General features: G+C 53.9%; 1 protein-coding gene across 5 annotated transcripts in view; it reads right to left on the minus strand.

The window, feature by feature from the left end:
* Nucleotides 1-659: 659 nt before the first annotated feature.
* Nucleotides 660-18,538, minus strand: part of CNTFR (ciliary neurotrophic factor receptor) — a 38,359-nt gene continuing 20,480 nt past the window's right edge. For 2 of the 5 annotated variants that reach the window (XM_040481517.1, XM_040481516.1), the window contains 7 exons: nt 14,571-14,804; nt 7,347-7,464; nt 7,006-7,172; nt 5,597-5,760; nt 1,974-2,154; nt 1,404-1,572; nt 660-1,333 (listed from right to left, as the gene is read on the minus strand). In XM_040481517.1, the coding sequence (XP_040337451.1) occupies nt 1,252-1,333; nt 1,404-1,572; nt 1,974-2,154; nt 5,597-5,760; nt 7,006-7,172; nt 7,347-7,464; nt 14,571-14,804 (1,115 nt within the window). In that variant the 3' untranslated portion in view covers nt 660-1,251. Of the gene's footprint in view, nt 1,334-1,403; nt 1,573-1,973; nt 2,155-5,596; nt 5,761-7,005; nt 7,173-7,346; nt 7,465-14,570; nt 14,805-18,538 lie in introns of those variants that run through there. The other 3 variants (XM_040481518.1, XM_040481520.1, XM_040481519.1) reach the window with 3 other exon arrangements.

An 18,538-nucleotide genomic window follows, 5' to 3' on the forward strand; every position in this document is an offset into this window, starting at 1 on the left:
TGGGCACCCTGTAAACCCAAAGCCTGCTCCTCTCCCGCTCACATGAAGTCCTGACTGTAATCTAACGCTGGGGTGAATCTTGTACCCCACATTTCTAGTCCTGAAGCACAGGTCCAGTCCCTAGTCACATTCCAAGTGGCCTCCTTCAGGCAGCTTCCTGGCCTGCCCAGGCCCAGAACGCTCTGCGCTCTGTGCCTTGTAGCTCAGATGAGCCCCAGGCCTGACCTGCTAGAAGCCCTGGACTGTATCTCCTGGATGGCAGGGATGACAGTCTTTCCTACCCCAAGGATAAAGTCTGGCCACCTCCCTTCTTGCATCTCTAGCCTCTATGGGTAAAGCCTAGGCATTCGTGGAAGGCAGCTCTGGAGATGAGCCTTGACAGGCTGCTCCCGTCAGGATTCAGCAGCCTCTAGGACTGACTGGACATCCCCATGTGGACCTGCCTCACTGGAACCCCTCAGTCCCTGCAACTCTGTCCGTGGCCTCCAGGGAGCCCTATCCTCCAAAGAAGCGGAAAGCTCCACATGTCTGCCTGAGAGCTAAACTGCCTCTCCCCCCCATATGGATGCCCAACTAGAATTTCTTCCCTCCTCCAGGCCTAGAAGGGGAGAGATCCTTGGAAGAAGGAAACCCTCCCAAAGTGGGTCTGTTCCAAGGACTCATGAAATGGTGACGTTTAATGAGAACCCCCCCACCCTCCCACCCCTGTATATACAACTATAAAAAATTCAAATACAGCAAGTTACCATTGAGTCAGACTAGAAGGGACTGACAGGGCATTAAATACTGTGGGGTAGGAACAGGGAAAGGGGAGGGCCGTACAAAATGGGCAGAGGTGGGGGAGTGAAAAAGTGTGGGCACTGGGGGGAAGGGGTGGCTGGGCCCCCCCAGTGTCAGGAGCTTATAATCTGATGGTGGCAACAGAGACCCTGGGACAGACAGGAGGCTGGGGCAGGAGGAGAAATTATGGATGTGAGGGGATCCCCTCAGAACCCCCCCCCAAGGGCTCCTGGGAGTCGCTGGCGTTGGAGGTTCCAGCCCAAGGGGCCAGGGTGGGGGTAGGGGTGGGTCTTTGGTGGGTGGATTGGCTGCAAGGTCCTCCTCTCCCGAGGGAGGGAGGAGGGCCAGTGTGGTGTGGCAGGGCTAGGGGGCGGCAGGCCCGGGCCTGCCAGGGTCTCTACAAATTATGTCTGAAGAGAATGCAGAAGGTCCTCCTGCCCGTGTGCAAAATAGAAATTGGGGTCTGCGGGCTCAGCTCCGGCCTCCTGCTCCTCTGCAGGTGCGCTGGCATGTCCTCACGGGATGCCGGGCTCTGGGGAGACAGGGCAGGGGGCTGTGAGGGATGAGGGTGGGATAGGGATCCCCTCAGGTTCCCCTCTGCCACCCAACCTTACTTGACTTACCAGATCAGGAGACTGTTGGCAGTGGCGGCAGCAGCGGCCAGGGCCAGGGTCACAGGGACGCCGATTGAGAAAGGTGTCAAGGTTCCTCCGCCGCTGCCCAGCTCCCCAGGGTCACAAATCTTCGTGGTGGGTGGGGGTGCCAGTGAGCTGGTGGTGCTGGTCGTGGTCTCTGGGGAACATGGGGGTAACTCAGGGCAGGGCCAGGGCTACAGTCCAACCCAGCTCTGGGGGGTTTCATGAGGTGTATTGTTCCTGCTCCCTGTGTTAGACAGTGCTGCCTCTCCCATCAGACAGCCCCTGCTTCCTCTCTCAAACACATCCTGCCTCGCCCATCAGGCAGATCGTGCTTCCCCAAGGCTCACAGATGACCCCTCCACCCAATGGCCCCTACCAAGAATGTCCAGAGCAAGGACCAGGAACAGCATGGGCAGGACAGACAGACAGCAGTGAAGCAGCCACAGAGTGCCTGGGCTCTAAGGCTCTAAGTCCTGGGAGGAGTTGAAAGGCACAAGATAGAACCAGGCAACAGTGCAGGTCACTGAGAGAACAGGGGATGGGGGATGGGCTCACCCGGAGCCTGGGCCTCAGTGGTGAGGTGTCGTGGCTCCTCAGTCCAGGGCGTGGCATGGGCGGCCACACTCCAGTCACTCCATGTCCCAATCTCATTGTCCTTGGCCGCCACCTGGATGATGTACTCCTTCCCAGCATAGGCATCTGTGATGGTGTGCGCTGTGCCATCTGACAGCTCTACCTGCAGCCAGACCATGGGATGGGGGTAGGGGGCCCTGGGGGTCAGGAGAGTGAGGCACCCCCAGAGGAACTGAGAACACTTCTGAGCAGAGAAGAGTGAAGACCCCCCTGGAGGAAATGAGGACTTCCTTGGGAGAGAGAGGAGATATTAAGAATACTCCTCAAGGAAGGTAAAGACATGTCAGGGAGGAAACCCCGAGAGAGGGAAGACGATCCTAAAGGAGAGTAAGAAAATCTTTAAGGAGACTGGAAGCACCCCCAGGGGAACAGAAGGAGGACTTTGCTCATTGTCTCACTCTGTTGTCATCCCAGCTTCCTCACAGCCCTCAATCTGAGCCCTGATCTCAGCCCCTGCCTGGAGATGATAAGAGTAACAGGGTAAGAATGGGGATGGTGATATGCTGCCCTCTCCCATCAGAAAGCAGCATTAAAACAAAACAAAACAAAACAAAACAAAACAAACCAAAACAAGCAGCTTAGAAGGAAGGTTATGAACACAGTCATGGAACCAGGCTTCCTGAGTCCAAGTTTTAGTTCCACTCCTTACAAGCAAGTGACCAAGTTACTTAACCTCCATATGCCTTGCTGTGCTGATCTGTAAAATGGCATTTACGATCTATCTCACAGGGGTATAATGAGGACCAAACACACTTCAATCAGCTCTGTCATCATCATGGGTTCCAGCTCAGAGCCTGGCTTCCCAGTTGCCCAGTGCATCCACTTCTATTCAGGAAAACCTCAGTATGGTCGTCACCCTGCCTGAGGTGGACTGGGGTGGGGTGGGCAGCTCCCAAGAGGCAGGACAGCAGGGCAGCTGCTCCATTTCCTCCTGGAGGCATCGCCACCCCACCCCTGCGGAGGCCAGAACTATTCTGCTGGTCTCCCCCACCCTTCAGGCTGGCCTGCCTGTCCAGCGCCCCTCCCAGTCCCAGGCTGAGCTCTGGTTCATCTCAGCGGCACCCGCTGCCTCATTAAGCCTCCTCGTAAACAGGGGCAGCCGGCAGGGGCGGGGGGGGGGGGGGGGGGGGCTGCTCTGGGCCACGTCTGGCTTCAGGGCTTTTTTGGTCCCTGTTCCAATCTTCCTTCCCAGAAAACTGGGGTCTGGGCTACCTACCTGAAAGGCTGTGAGTACATGTGCACACGTGTATGTGCATTCATATGTGTGAAGGTGTGTCTAAGTACAGCAAGAAGCCCCTCCAATAATCCCCCCTCCTGCTCCCATCCCCATGGCCCTGAGGTGGCAGGCACTGGTAAAGGTCAGGGTCAGGGTGAAAGTCATTTGGGGCCCAGACCTGAGCTCAGTAAGTCCTACTCCCAGACCTAGAAGATTGGTGGGCCCCATAGACTCTCCTCCCCTGGAGTTGGGGCCCAGTTCCTCCTCTGGTCCCCTACACCCTTTTGCCCTGCAAAGACCCCCTCTTGCTGAGTAGTCCCAGCTCCTTCAGCTCCTTTTCCCTCTTGTCAGGATTTGACCCTCAGGCCTCTCCTTTGATTCTATCTCCCCAGATCTTCACAACTGTCTTTCCCCAAAGGGAGAGAGCTATGAAAAGCAGATCAGATTACCACTTATTGGTGGGCTTATGGTGGGCACCATACCTCTAGGAATGTGGCCCAGGAACCCAATCCTTTCTTGGCAGCCACATATCCTAAGACTGGGCCCTTCTTGCTGGGTTATCACTGATCCCTTAATCCATCCCCTTAAGAGAATGGCTCTTCCACTGGCAGGAATTCTCTAGTAACTGGCATCTGCCTAGCCTCAGAGTCCTCCGTCCAGTCGGCCGTAGCATATGTCAGGCATGCCCTTCAGCCTCCCTGCTGAGTTAGGGCAAGAACAGAAGATTCAGGGAACCCATGCTGGGTCCCTGTACTTGCCTCCTCCTTGTCCATGCTCAGATAGCCCCTGTGAGACCTCATGGTACCCATTCTTATATAATTCCTGGCCTGTATATTTCATTTCCTCCTGAAAATCCAAACAATGTTTTTTCTCCTCACCCCTCTCTACCCCCTCCCAATCATACACCTGCTCTTTTCCAATATTAAGGATAAGGGAGAGTAGATTGTATTCAGAGCAAAAGTCAAGCTCAAAAGAGCCATAAATCTAACCAACCACAATGCCAATGAGATATGGAACAGGGAAAGCACATGACAGGTCATACGTATTTTTTACCACAGAGTCTGCATATTTTGCTCTGTCCACATCAGTATGGGGGTCAGTTCTGTGGTGCATGGCCTTGGCATGTTAGTCACATGCATGTATGGAGCATGGTTCCTGCTAGGAACCACGTGTATGTATACATGCTCCCATGTGTGTGGTGGGCAGTATGCCAGGTCCACTATGAGGCGTGTGCGCTGCGATGCGCAGGGCTGCTGCCTGTAGCTCGTTAGCAGGGGAGGGGGGCTTGTGAAACTAGACCCTGGTTATTAGCAATGCATTAGGCGCGGGCAGCTGGCCAGGCAGGAGGGACTCCGGACTCTGTCAGGGAATATGTGAGCAGCCTTTGTGGGGGCCAGGCCTACAACCCGGACAGGCACCCTGGAATCGAATTACGCACTTTAAAGGCTAGCTGGAAGTGGGGCATGGGGAGATGGGGCTGGAGCCTGGTGGGTGGGTTGACCCCTGGGTGCCAGCCTGGGTTGGCCTGTGGCCCAGCCCCAGTCTGAGCCCACAGACCTCATGGGCCACAAAGAGCACCTACAACCCTAAGGGCCCTGGAATGTCAAAGGAGAGAGAACCTTAAATCTGCCCCAAACCCCTGGCTGCTCCCCTGAGCTACAGTAGCTTGATCAATACGTACTGAAAAGGTAGGTAGCCCAGACCACAGCCTGACCCCCATACCAGCCCTTATCCACTGCCTAGTTCCCAGCCTAGACTACCTTCTGATCTATAACCCTGAGCTGACCCCTAAGCTACATCTGACTTTGGAGCCCTGACACTAATCATGGCCTGAACTCTTACCCTGGAACAAGCTTGCCTCCACTGACTGATTCTGATCCCTCAAACCCTTGAGACTATGAGTCCTTGAGAATAAGAGCCGTCCTGCTCCTTGGGTCCAGTACAAGCCCACAGCCTGGGCCAGAGTGTATGAGGGAGACGCCTGATCACAGAGGAGAGCCAGAGGTAAGGAAAGGCAAATACTAACTAACTGCCCTGCCTGCCATCTCCCTTCCAGGATTTCTCCCCACTACCCTGGGTGCCACAAAAACAGATGTGTTCCCATCACACTAACAGAGGTCACTGGGAACCCCTTAGGGCCTCAGATCAGGATACTTCCCTCAGACCCATCCATCCTCCCAGGCCTATCTGATCCCTTCTCCCGGAGGAAAGCCTCTCTCGCTGCCCTCAGGCTTCACAGTGGAACAGCTATCAGCTGATACAGGTCGTATGGATATGCCACGTGGCTCTGATTCTGGCACTTGGGATCTGGGCAGGGCAGGGCACTCACATGCTGCCACTGGTCCAGGATGAGGGGTCGGTATCGCAGAAAGAACTTGAGAGGAAAGGACTCAGGGTCAGGCCAGGTTGAAGGGGTCTGCCAAGTCACCTCTAGCCGGCGAGGGTTGCTGGGAACTGGTCGGGCTACCACGTTTTCTGGAGGGTCAGGTTTCACTGTTAAGGAGACACAGCTTCATTACCACACTAATCTCTGGAAAAACCCCACTTTGTCAGCCCCAGTCACCATGTCCACCATCTCATATTGCCAATTCTTGTCATAACTGTCATGGTTGCCACCCCTCTTCTCCGTTGTCAGTTCTGGCAACCACCATTAACAACCATCTCATTATTTCAACCTCTCACATCCCTATTCCCACCAAGGACTGTCACTACAATCACTGTCACCAGCTCATGATAATGATATCCCAAATTTCATCCCATCATCCCAGCCCCATGCTCATGATGACCAGCATCCCAATTACCAAGTCTAAATGATGGCTCCACCATTACCAGCATCGCCTCCATTGTCATCTGGATCACCCCCTCCTGCACCAGCATCATACACTCCCCTCAAGCTCAGCATTTCACCTCAACTCTTCCAGTTCCAAATTGAGATAAAGTCTACCCTGGAAGAGTCTGGGTTTGAAGCTGCTCTGTGGGTCAAGGTTAAAAGACAGTCCACAGGTGTGGCAGATCTGGGTTGGACTCCTGACAGGAGTCTAAGGGCCCAGCTCATGTAGAAACAGTCTGGCTGGGGGATTCAGCCATGGCATGGAGGGCAGGCAGAGGGTCTGGCTGAGATGGAGAAGAAGCAGGCAAGGGGTCTGGCTGGGATTGGGGCAGGGGCAGGCAGAGGATCTGGATGGGGTGGAGCAGGGGCAGGCAGAGGGTCTGGCTGGGATTGGGGCAGGAGCAGGCAGAGGATTTGGATGAGATGGGGCAGGGGCAGGGGCAGGCAGAGGGTCTGGCTGGAGTGGGACAGGAGTAGGCAGAAGGGTCTGACTGGGATGGGGGTGGGGGTGAGGGCGGTATCTGTCCCAGTCCTGTCTCCTGTTCTGACACCTCATTCATCACAGGCCGTAAGGAAGCCATTAGCGGGGGGCGGGGGGTGGAGGCTGCAGCTGCACAAGGGTCTGGCCCAGGCTGCCCCCCCTCCCCCTCCTGAATACTCTGGGAGCCAGAGAGAGTATGGGAAGAGCTGCTGGAAAGGTCTCTTGGCCCCTACAGGTAAAGGACACCCACTCAAATATTCACAGGTATATACATGCCATGAACATATGTACACATGTATATACATTCCACATATACCTATGCACACATGTGACTATCCCCACCAATGCTCATATACACCTCTGGCACACCCCCACTCACACACTCCCACTGGAGTATGTTGCAGGGACCACCCCTCTCCCGACGCACCAATGGTGAACTCGTCGAAGGTGATAGCTGTAGCGTTGTGGCCCAGGGCATTGCTGACACTTATCGAGACCTTGTACTTGATGGTGGAGAACAGGTGCATGTAGCGGATGTGGCAGCGGTTCTTGAGGGCTGGGTCCTTCTCACAGACCATAATTTTGGATCCATGCCTGGGGAAGGGTGAGGCCCAGGCACTGTTACCAACATCAAGAGTCAGGTGGGGCAGAGGTTGGGGGAAGGTCAAGCCCAAGGCTGGGCTAGGGTCTGGACTGAGGGCATGGTGGGTGGCTGAAGGAGAGGTCAGAGGTCAGGGTTGAAACCGGGTCACAGGCAAGTCTACTCACAGCACGGTCACATTGAAGGTGTTGGGGATGTAGGTGGGGGTGGGCAGATGCCAGCTGCAGTAGAAGCCCTTGGGGTAAGTGTTGGAGCGGCAGCTGAGCACAGGCTCCCGCGGCGGCACTGGGGGTGAGGACAGCACAGTCAGGGTATTCTTGGAGCCCCTAGTCCCCTGCACTAGTGTGGGGACAGGTGGGCCCCAGAACCCCAGCTCTCCCCCCTTCAACCCATCAGCAATGCCAGAGGTTGGGGAGGGGTGGCTGTCAGCGAGGGTCTGAGGCTTCCCAGGCTGCAGACAGCCAGATGTTTAATTAAAGAAAAACAAGGCCTATATGAAGAGGGAGCCCCCCCCCACCTGCTCAATGGAGGCAGGAATTGTGGGGGAACAGGGGGCTGCGGGCCTCAGCTCATCAATCACAGGATGGAGATGATGTCTGGGGGAATCGGCCCCAGCCCCACATCTCCTGACACGTTGTGTCCATTCCCAGAGAAAAACTGTGCAACAGAAGCTGGTGGGGGGAGGGGGGCGCGGGGGCAGATGGTCCTGATTGGGTCCTCTGGTTGCGGGAGTAGTCAGAGTGAGCTCCCTGGAGAAAAGTCATCCCAGGCTTCCCCTCAGTAGAGATTAAGAAACACAAGGAGAGGCCTGGTGGTTCCACAGGAGCAATAGCACCGGGTGGCTGTACATGTGAGTATCTGTGTATAGGTGTCTAGGTGCGTGGGTATATATGTCACATGTGTCTCTGTGACATGAATGATCCACAATGGAATGTAGAGGTATCTATGGGCATGGCTCAGAATGTGTGGCCACGTAGGATTGCATGTGTGTGCATATGCCTGTTGAGAGGAAGCTACTGTTCCCTTGGTATATACCTCACTTCCAAGCCCTAGCCCCCAGCTCCTCCATCATAGACCCTTTAAGCAGTTCTTTTCTTGGTCAGCAGCTGCCTTCATTCTAGCATGGGGAGTCCCAGAGAGGGATGGGGATCTGCCTGGGGTCACACAGCAAGCTAGAGTTGGGACTGAACTCCAGGATGGGGATACCCACCTACATGACCACACATACACACTTGGGAAGTCCTTTCTGCTATCTAACCACACTTCTTGCTGCTGTGAGCACTTAGCCCAGCTGTCCCACCCTTAGGCATTGGGTAAGGCGTGAGGACAGCCGGCTCAGGTTCCTGGAAGGAGGCAACTTCTGTGATCTGACCCAGGCAAGGAATGTCCGTCAGTGGCTCCAGGGACACTGACACCTCCCTCCTGTGCCCCCCCCCCCCCCCCCCCCCCTGCCTGACAGGTGGACAGGAAATGGGAGGGGGGCAGTTCAATAAGCCAGGGACTGTGAAGGGGGGAGTGCATGTCTATGCTTGCTGAGTGACCATGGTGACACACAGGGAACTGTGGGCTTTCATCCACAGTGTACACGTGATGGTGACTGATTCTGTGTGATTGCATGTACATGTCCATTGTGTGTGAAGTATATGTGTATTGGGGCTGAAACCCTAGGGCCCAATCTGGCTTTGCAGCAAGAAAGATGAGGGGTCCAAGAGGCATCTGGGAACCTTGGGTGAATGTAGCAGCTAGAGTGGGCTGTGCTGTGGGCAAAGGCAGCTCCATGCCCCAGGGCTGCAGGGAAGAGCCAGAGCCCAGCTGAGCCCCCACAAGGGGCAACCTGCATTCTATCCACTGCTGTCTGCCTCCCCTGGGAAGCTTTCCTGGCCCCGTGTCCATCTTGTGTCTATTCCATGTTCATCCTGTGTGCCTCTGCTATCCCTTCCCTATCTGCCCAGGGGCACAGAGGCATGGGGGTGGGGTGGGGGGTGGCCAAGGACACAGGAAGTGCCTTGTGGGGGCCTGTAGGCCAGGCCAGAGTTGGCAGCCACCCCAGGAGGAAAGGACATTCCGAGGTCGGCTGAGAAGCCTCCACTCCCCCCTCCTGCCACCCCCCTCCTTACCCCCAGCTTCAAAGGAGAAGGGTGCTGGGGGTGGGGTGGGTACTGAAGGCTGCAGAGTCAGCTCCCTGCTGCCTGGGACTCTTTGGAGGGCAGAGCGGGCCATGGCACTGGACTCACAGGCCCCCTCCCCCAGCCAGCCTCCCCACTGACCAGTCCCCTACATTCCCTCTGACCATCCTCCCCACTGAGACCAGCCTCCCCCTCAAACCAGTTCCTCTCTCTGACTGGGCAGGTCATGGGGGACCGGGGGGCCAGGCAGGGCTTTGTCTGTCATCTGGCTACTCCTGCCTGGCCTTGGGCCCTGAGCAGGGAAGGGCTTGGGTTTCCTGACAGGGACCAGGTTTCTCAGAGGAAAAAGGAGGAAAGAAAAACAAAGAAAGGAAGAAAAGGAGTGACTTGCTGCAGCTGGAGCCCAGCTGAGGGGCCGGGTGGGCGGAGGTGGGGGTGCTATGAGAGACCAAGTGTGAGGTTGTGGGACAGTGTGTGATCAGGCCTGTTGTGAGTGTGCTGCAAGATGGGGAAGAAGCTGTTTTTAAGACACTGCAATTGTGAGGCTGTGCGTTAACTCTGAGAGGCTTCATGTGTGTGACTGAGACTGGGCAGTTGCGTAACTCTGCAATTGGCTGTGTGTGATTCCGGACAGGGCAGTTTGATTAAGACTGTCTGTATGTGTATGGCCAAGGGGCTGAGGTACTCTCTGAGAATGTGTGTAAGTGCACCATTGAGTCTGAAATGTAGTGACAGCAAGACGACATACCTGGAACACTATATAGGAGATGGAGCTTAAGCCTGAATATATTTTTTCAAACTGTGGGTGTGGGAAAGTGCCCAGAAGTTCAAGTATATTCACACGTATGAGCTGAACAACATGTGAAAACATGTTAGAGGCTCTGTGTGAGCAAAAGCTCAGAAGCAATTGTGTCATGTCACAGTCTGGTCATACAGACATATTCCTGGATGCCCAGGCATCCCAAGTTGCCCCTTGTGGGGGCTCCTGAGATGCCCAAGTGACTGCATCAGCCTGTGGCAGGATGTCCTTGGGTCCCATGCGGGGCCGTGTATGCGTGTACATTGCCCCCGCTGGCCCAGGGTTTGTTTGTTTTCCTCCTAATTGGCTTGTTTTTCCATGTCCAGTCCACCAAACCGCATGTTTTTCCTCTCATCTCGCCAGCCTGCCTGGGCTGGAGCCCCCGGCACGCACAAGGCCTGCCCGCCGGCCGGCCCAGAGAGGAGGAGAAACAGGCTGCCCACACCCCTGGCCAGGCCAGATCAGGCTGGGTGGGGCAGGGTGACCCTTCCAGCTCCAGCCCTGCCCAGGCCCCACCCACACTCCTCCTGTCTGGCATCAAATCCATGGCCTGCCCCAACCTTATCTCATGACATCTCTCAAGGCACCCCAACTTCTGGACTCCCACATACCCCTCTCCTGCCTTCCCACCTGTCCTTTTCCCCCAGACATCTTCAACCACAAGCTGCTCTTTCCTTCTCAGCCAAACAGGGCTGAGGGGGAAGAAGTACTGAACCAGGGGTTCTGGAGTTCCTTTCCTGACCAACCAAATATAGATATTTAAAAATTGGATAAGGAATTGTCCATTTTAAATTAGTAAATTACTCTGATTTGTTTTAGCTTAAAAACAGAAAGACACTGAATCAGCACTGTCTAGTAAACAAAAGGATGCTACTAAAGGTAACCCTGTGATCCCATTTCCTAATGTGGGTGGTCCTTCCATCATCCTGGGTGGGGGACTCCTTTGGGCTGTTTGTGAGCATCCACCTGAAGGCAGGGAGGTGAAAGTAGTTCAAGGATCAGTCTGGTTAATGGGACTTTCAAGAGTATATATATATTTTTTGAATGTTTATTTATTTTGAGAGAGAGAGAAAGCATGCATACTTGAGAGCAGGGGAGAGACAGAGAGAGAGAAAGAGAGAGAGAGAGAGAGAGAGAGGGAGAGAGAATCCCAAGCAGAATCCATGCTGTCAGTACAGAGCCCAATTTGGGGCTTGAGCTCATGAACCATGAGATCATGATCTGAGCCAAGATGAAGAGTTGGATGCTTAACCAACTGAGCCACCCAGCCGCCCCTCAAGAGGGTATTTTTATGATCAGTTTCCCTTAGAAATAGAAACATGAAAGTCATATATGTTTAGGATAAATATGAAATATTTTTTGGCTTGAATGACTTACAAATCAGGGTTAACTTTGTCCTGTTCTCTGAGTTCTGGCTAGAAGAAGAATAATTTGATATTGAGGGTTGCCAAACCCAGTCTCTTGTTACTAATATAAAGTGACTGAGACAATCATGATTAATGTGCCCTGTTCCTCTGACCACCAACTCTTTTTTTTTTTTTTTTTAATTTTTTTTTTCAACGTTTATTTATTTTTTGGGACAGAGAGAGACAGAGCATGAACGGGGGAGGGGCAGAGAGAGAGGGAGACACAGAATCGGAAACAGGCTCCAGGCTCCGAGCCATCAGCCCAGAGCCTGACACGGGGCTCGAACTCCCGGACCGCAAGATCGTGACCTGGCCGAAGTCGGACGCTTAACCGACTGCGCCACCCAGGCGCCCCTGACCACCAACTCTTTAGAAGGAAATAAGGCAATGAGAGATAAGTACCTGTTACTATAGCCAACTCATGACCAGCTCTCCTCTGACAAGCAGGGCCTGGGGAGTGGTCAGCACTACATATAAAAGGTCTGGGCTCTGGTGACAACAGGGCAGCTGTGGGCATGTCCTGTGGGTACAGACTACAGACATTACTTCCAGACCCTATTTCCCTCCAATGACCTCTCAAAGAAGATCAAGTCATTAGGAATGAGGGCCCATGATCACCAAGGCCTAACCATCATGGCCAGCTGTCTCCATCCTAAGGGCTTCTGGGACTCAAATTGAGAATACCAGGGTGTCAAATTGGTCTCATTCTTCTTCCATGGCACTCAGTGTATGACCTTTTCCGTGTGTAAGGACGTGGGGCTGGGCTGAGAGTTACACTTCCAATGGCCCTCCCTCATGGTGGGCCAGAGAGAATTTAGGTAGGCTGGTCCTGTATTTCTCAAGCTGGCCGACAGGGGTCATTCCACCCTTGGCTTGCAACTAAGATGGCTGGTTATGATTGCCATCTCTCTACTTTAAACACACAGAAGGCTTTTCTGTGTGAAAATGAATATCCCTACCAAAACATATTCTCACCCTTCCTCTAATCCCACTGGTGTGTCAGTGTTTTGTGGATAACCATGGGGAAACTTTCAGTCTAACATTTCCCATGGCTGTCCATACCAATCTCCTGACAATGGGCAAAAGGCCTGCTCTCAGGTCCCTCAAGCATCTCCTCCCCTCAGCAGCTCCCAGGGAATAAAGAAACCATCCTCAGAAAGTGGGGTGCATCACAAAAATTGGATGAGGCCAGCAAAACATGAATCTTTGGCTCAAGGAGAAAAGAAGTGAGCCTGTGAGGAAAGAATATTCTGTTGGTGGGTGCCTCTGGCTGAGATCCAGGTGCCTACTCAGCTGACCCTCAGCAACACTGATAAGCTCATCATTTCAACTTCTCCAACCTGTCTTCTGAATCACATTCACTCACTCCTTCTACCTTCCTGTTGGCTCCTTATCTCTTTTTGTGGCTCATCTCTCTCCATCAACCCTTTATAAAGTGATGGTCTTGAGGGCCCAGTTCTGGGTTCTCTTCTCTCCTCATCCCAGAGTCTCTCCCTTGGTCATGTCACCCCATCTAAGGCCTTTCTTACCCCATCCCCAGCCCAGGTCCCTTCTGAGTCCTAGACCCTCAGATCCACTGGCTATAGCCATCAACTCCCAGATGTCCCCTGAGTACCTCAACCCAACACATCTATAGGAGATGTTGGTGGTGCTGCAACAGATCTCTGGCCCATACCTACTGCCCTCTTCTGCATTTATTTGCCTAAGAGCTTTCATTGGTCACCAAAATCTGCATTGCCTGCTGAGGCATTAGGCCAAAGTGCAGGGGAATTAAAGCATCCCTGCCCTCACCTCCAGGAGACTCTTTCAACCAAGGATGGACAGGAGTTGGTATATAAGCTTCTGAGCTCCCTCACCCCCCAGGCAGGAATACTCCCAAGGTACATGTCTGCCTGGGCTCTCTGAGTTCTCCAAGGTTAAGCTGCAGCTGCCCAGAGGGTAACTGAATAATAGTGACTGGATAACTGTCTTTATTTGTCACCTTAACTTCCTTTTTCTATCACTTTCTCATTTCCTCACTGTGTTTCTGCCACCTGACAAATAAACTGCTTGCATACAAGTTCTCGTCTTGGAATCGGATTATCAGGAAACCCAAACTAAGACTACCTGCATACTACTGTCCAAATAGAATACACTATCTTTTCTTCCACTGACCCTTCCACCTTGCCTCTGTCACAGTGATTGGTAGCACTAACTGTCTTGACTCCTCCTGCTCTCTATTCTCCTGTCCTCTCTACCTCCAATCTACCACCAACTCCTGGAGGTCCAACCAGCCCCTCTCAACTTCCCCAACTCCATGCCCCAGTCCCTGATCCTCATCATCTCTCCCGCACCCAGCAACAGCCTCCTTCCTGCCCTGGCACTGCCCCATCCAACCTGTCTCTCTTCACCACAGTGAGAAGGATCTTTTAAGAAGGTAACCCTGATCATGTTACTCCCTAGCTTGTAGGATCATGATTTGCCCCATCCCCTCCTTTAGCTCCCTTTCCTCATTTACACCAGCCCCCCAGCCTTGAAGTCCTATAGTCATACCTAGCTCTCTGCCAGAAGTGACTTTTTCAATGTATCTTCCAAATCTCCCAAGTCTCCAGTGCCTTCCACTCCAGAAAGCCTTCTTTTTTTCCTTGGAGCCTCCCAGAGTGCCTATTCCTATACCCACAGAACCAGCCTCTGTGAGAGCACACCATGGAGTTGGCTCACTCCACCTTGGAGCAGTGACCCTAAGATTCCTCCCTACCAGGCCCCAGATAGGCCATGCCCTGCCAGCCCTCCCCTGCTCATCTTGTCATAGGCAGTATGATTTTCGGATCTCAAAGACCTCCAGGGGTGGGGTGGGGGTGAGATACCTGGGCAAAATGCCCAGGGGTCTGGACTCAGTGGGAAACACCGGGCTCAGAGGTCAGAAGAGAAGGCTAGGATAGGATCAGAAGGCAAGGGTCGGTGCTGCAGCCCGCCTCCCCAAAAGGAAGAGGACTTGATCTGAGCTAAGGGTCTGGGCCTCACGGACAGTCCTCTTGAGTGGAGTGGTAGGTCAGGTGAGGGCTTGGGAGCAACACTTACAGCCGACATGTAGTAGGACTTGGTGGTGCAGATGCCAAGAGTCACGGTGGAAGCAGGCATAGAGGCCGCTGTGGCCCAGTTCCAAGCCATGGAGCACAAGCTGAGAGCCGTTGAGCAGGTCAGGGGCTAGGTCTGTCCCATTTACCCTCCACGTCACCGCTGCATCCCAGTTTGCTGTCCCACACGGCAGAGTCACATCTGAACCTAGGCGCTCGTACTGCACGTGGGGTGCCTCTGTGGGGGGTGGGGAGAGCACAGGACAAAAGTCACAGGTCACAGAGCTGCCCGGGACCACCAGATGAAATGTGCGTGGATGAGACACTGTGAGGAGTCTAGACCAAGAGGCTCTATGTCTAATGGCCTATCAGGAGATGAGTGCATAAATGTTCTCTATGGCTGTGGAAGTGTACAGGTATGTGAATGTCTCCATATTTGTATGTGTGAGTGCACGTCTGGTGTTTTTATGCATGGATGGGTGATCTTCTACGTGTATATGTGTGAGAGAAAGTTTGTATAGCGTCCTGGGAGGGGTTAAATCTCACTGAAAACCAGGTCACTTTCAGTCACTAGGTCCTTTAGAAAGTTTTCTTGACCCCCCGTGACCCTAACCTCTTGCCACCTATAGGCCCAGCCCCAATCACTGACATCTGCTACCCAGGCAAGCTGGAGCTGAGGGGCCTTACTTCTGGACTCCTCCCTCTGTTTCTTGTCCCCATCTTTGTCTCCGGTCTTGCCACTCTCCCTCTCCCCAACTCTGGCCCCCCTGGCAAGCTAGCCCCTAACCTACCCTGCTTCAGCTATCAGGGCTTGGGCAGCAGCAGTATAAGGGAGATCCAGGATGGAAGCCCTAGGGAACTCCTGGCAGCTATCAACTTTGTGAGGCAGGAACTGCTGAGGTGGGGGTTGGGGAGAGTGCTGGGACCAAGAAAGCTCTCTGACCATTTCTCTCCTGCCCCCAGGAGGGGCCTGTCAGAGCCAAAAGCAAACCCCAGTTCTGGCCTCAGCAACCCAGGCGTGATGGACTGAGCCCAGGAGACTGGAGTGGAAGGGTGGGAGGGAGCACCTGTCAAGAGGCAGCACTAGGTGGGGGAGGTGAGTAAGACACAGAAAATCGGGGACACTGATCTACAGACAACAGCAGAGAAGCAAACATGTAGAGCTGGGTGATGTGAATCTAATCTCCTCGTTCCTCATCCTGCCCCCCAAGCCTGGAAGGACAGATGCTTCCCAGGTCTCAGCCAGATCTGTGGAGAAAGGGTGGAAGGGGAAGAGCAACGTGAGAGGGGGGCAGCGGTAGGGGGGGCTGCGGGATCCCTCGTTAACACTCCCTTACATCTCCCCTCCAGAGAGCCACCCCGCTGAGTTGGGGGATTTTCAGAGGCAATTCCTGTTAACGAGCCAATTAACTTGGGCCAGTGGCCTCTTAATTAGACTTGTTAACACCACCAGGACTACAGGGGGTAGGGATCCCCCTATGCCACCAGCCACCACCCCCTCACTGCAGCCCCCTGCCTGGTACTGCTTTTCTCTGTGCTGGAACATTTGTCCCTGTTTGCTGCCTCTGTCACCCTTCCTGTGCCAGGGTCTCTCTGTGTCTTCAGGTTTCTCCCCCGCTGCCTGTCTCTGTCTTGCCCCTCTCTGAGCCTCTCGGTCCCTGTCCCCTGTCAGAGGAGAGGGAAGTAGGAAACCCAGCCAGCCTTGACCACTCATCTGTGGGGGCCCGGGACCAGCCAAACAAAGGATGAACGGCGGAAGGGCGGTGGCTGGGGGCCTTAGAGGCCACAGCTGTGAGGCTGGACCAGAGACTGAATGGGGGCCTCCCCCTGACCAGGGGCCCAGTGTCCGAGGCTCAAGCCATAGAGCGCCCCCCCAATCCACCAGCCCTAGCCATTGAGCCCCCCTCCAGCCTCCCTTCTCAAAACTTGGGAGCTTCCAGGAAACATGCCAAGCCCCTCTCTCTCTGAGCCCTGCCCCCTCCCTCACTAACAGACATTCTGCATCCAGCTGCCTGAGGAGGAGGCTGAAAACTGACCGTAGGGGAGGGGGCGTGGCCACCATGGTCCCAGCGGCCACACGTCAACACTGACCAACAGCAGCTCAGAACTAACTTGGACCCAATGTGGTTCTTTAGTACTGCAGGGCAGGTACAGCCATAAGATGAGGAAACAGCCACCTAACAGCATAACAAACATAATGGCAACGGGATAACACTCCCAAGCACCCTGTCTGCCTCACAAAGGAAACAGAAACACAACCTGACAACAGTGACAAACCAACAATGTAAGGGCAGGGCAGGAATGAAAAAATGACAACACAATGACAGAAGACAACTACAGGCCACAATATGGAGGTAGAGGGGGCAATATGACATGACAATCACACACGATACACACTGTCACAATTGCTACAATAACAACAATGGCAATACACACAGCCATGCAACAGCTCCAAAGATGCCAATGATTTAATCCTTTGTTTCTGGATAGCTCTCCTCCCGCCCTGTGGGTGCCCCTACTGATGTGCTGTCCATTTCAGAAATTAAATCAAGCAGCAGGGGGAGGATGGGGTTCTTGGCCTTGACGCAGTGACAAATGCTCCAAAGGAATCAGCTGTGAAAAGGTTGTTAGAAGCCAGGATGAGAGACAGAGACAGGATGAGGTCATGGACATGGAGAACACAGAAGGACAGAGCTGACGGCTCCCTCACACCTGCGCACACAGGCTCACATGGGGACCACATGCCGGAAACAGTCCCCCCGGGCGTCCTAAGCAACTTCACGTCGCCACACACATAGGATAATGACAGTCACCACAAGAAGAACAAGCACACACAGAACAACCATCCACAAGGTCACAGCCACACAGGGACACCATCCCACTTCAGGGATGGTTAACACCTGATACAAGATGATCATATGCATGCACAGGGAGGGCACTGTCACCCAGAGGCACAGTTACACATAAGGGCACAGTCTCACATCTGGGAGACAATTTAACAGGGACACAAACATACAAAGAGACAGAAAGAAACCATCATAATATCACACATAGGGTACAATCTCAATTGCAAGGACAAAGCTCCACAAAGAGCATGGTCACACATAGACAATGTCACATGCAGGGCACAGTCCCCAAGGATACAACCACACAGAGAAATGTATTCAAACAAGGACATGGTCTCACTCACACAAGAGCATAGCCTAATGCACAAAGACAGTTATACTCTCAGAGATACAGACTTAACACTCAAGTCTTTGGTCACATGTGGCTCTGTCTTTACATGCAACACAGGGCAGAAGCCAAGCCAATGGGAGTGGCCACTGGCAGGTCTAAGCAGGTGAGGTCAGCACAAGAGCCCAAGATGGACTGACTGCAGGAGGGGGGTTAATGAGTTGACCTGGTGGTCCTTTCAGTCCCTGCCCACTGGGGAGCAGCCCTGAGGTGAGCTAGGCTCTTTCTGGGTCTCAGTGTCAGTCTTACAAGGAAGAAGCCACCAGAGCCTTGACCCACCACCCTCCTTGAACCCACACCCTTGAGGGTGACAGGATCTGCTCTGTGCCTGGGTCCCAGAGGTGCCCCACCTTCTCTGCCTCTACCTAATCCAGCCAAGGTTGGGGTGGGAGCAGAACCCATCCAAGGGGAAAGCTCCTGACAACTTAGAGCTTGCTCAAGGAGTTTCAGGGTCAGACCTTATACTGATGTGGCCATGTGAGGTGTGCCTCAAATGCAGTTTGAGCGCTGGTGGTCAAGTTAAGAGGGCACCTGTTTCCCAGAAGGGGTGCAGCATCTTGCTCTGTGGGCTGTGTGAAGAACTCAGCCTTCACTGGACAAATGGTAGGGGAAGGGCAGGAGGCTGCCAATGGCCCAGCCTGAGCAATCCCTGCCTCCTCCAATCATTCTAGCTGACTGACCTGTCCCCTTCCTTAGCATGCCTGCCCTCTCCCACTTGTCACCCTGCCCATCCTCACA

The sequence above is a fragment of the Herpailurus yagouaroundi genome, unplaced genomic scaffold (genome assembly GCF_014898765.1).
Source record: "Herpailurus yagouaroundi ecotype Mexico unplaced genomic scaffold, PumYag 160, whole genome shotgun sequence".
Classification (NCBI taxonomy): Eukaryota; Metazoa; Chordata; class Mammalia; order Carnivora; family Felidae; genus Herpailurus; species Herpailurus yagouaroundi.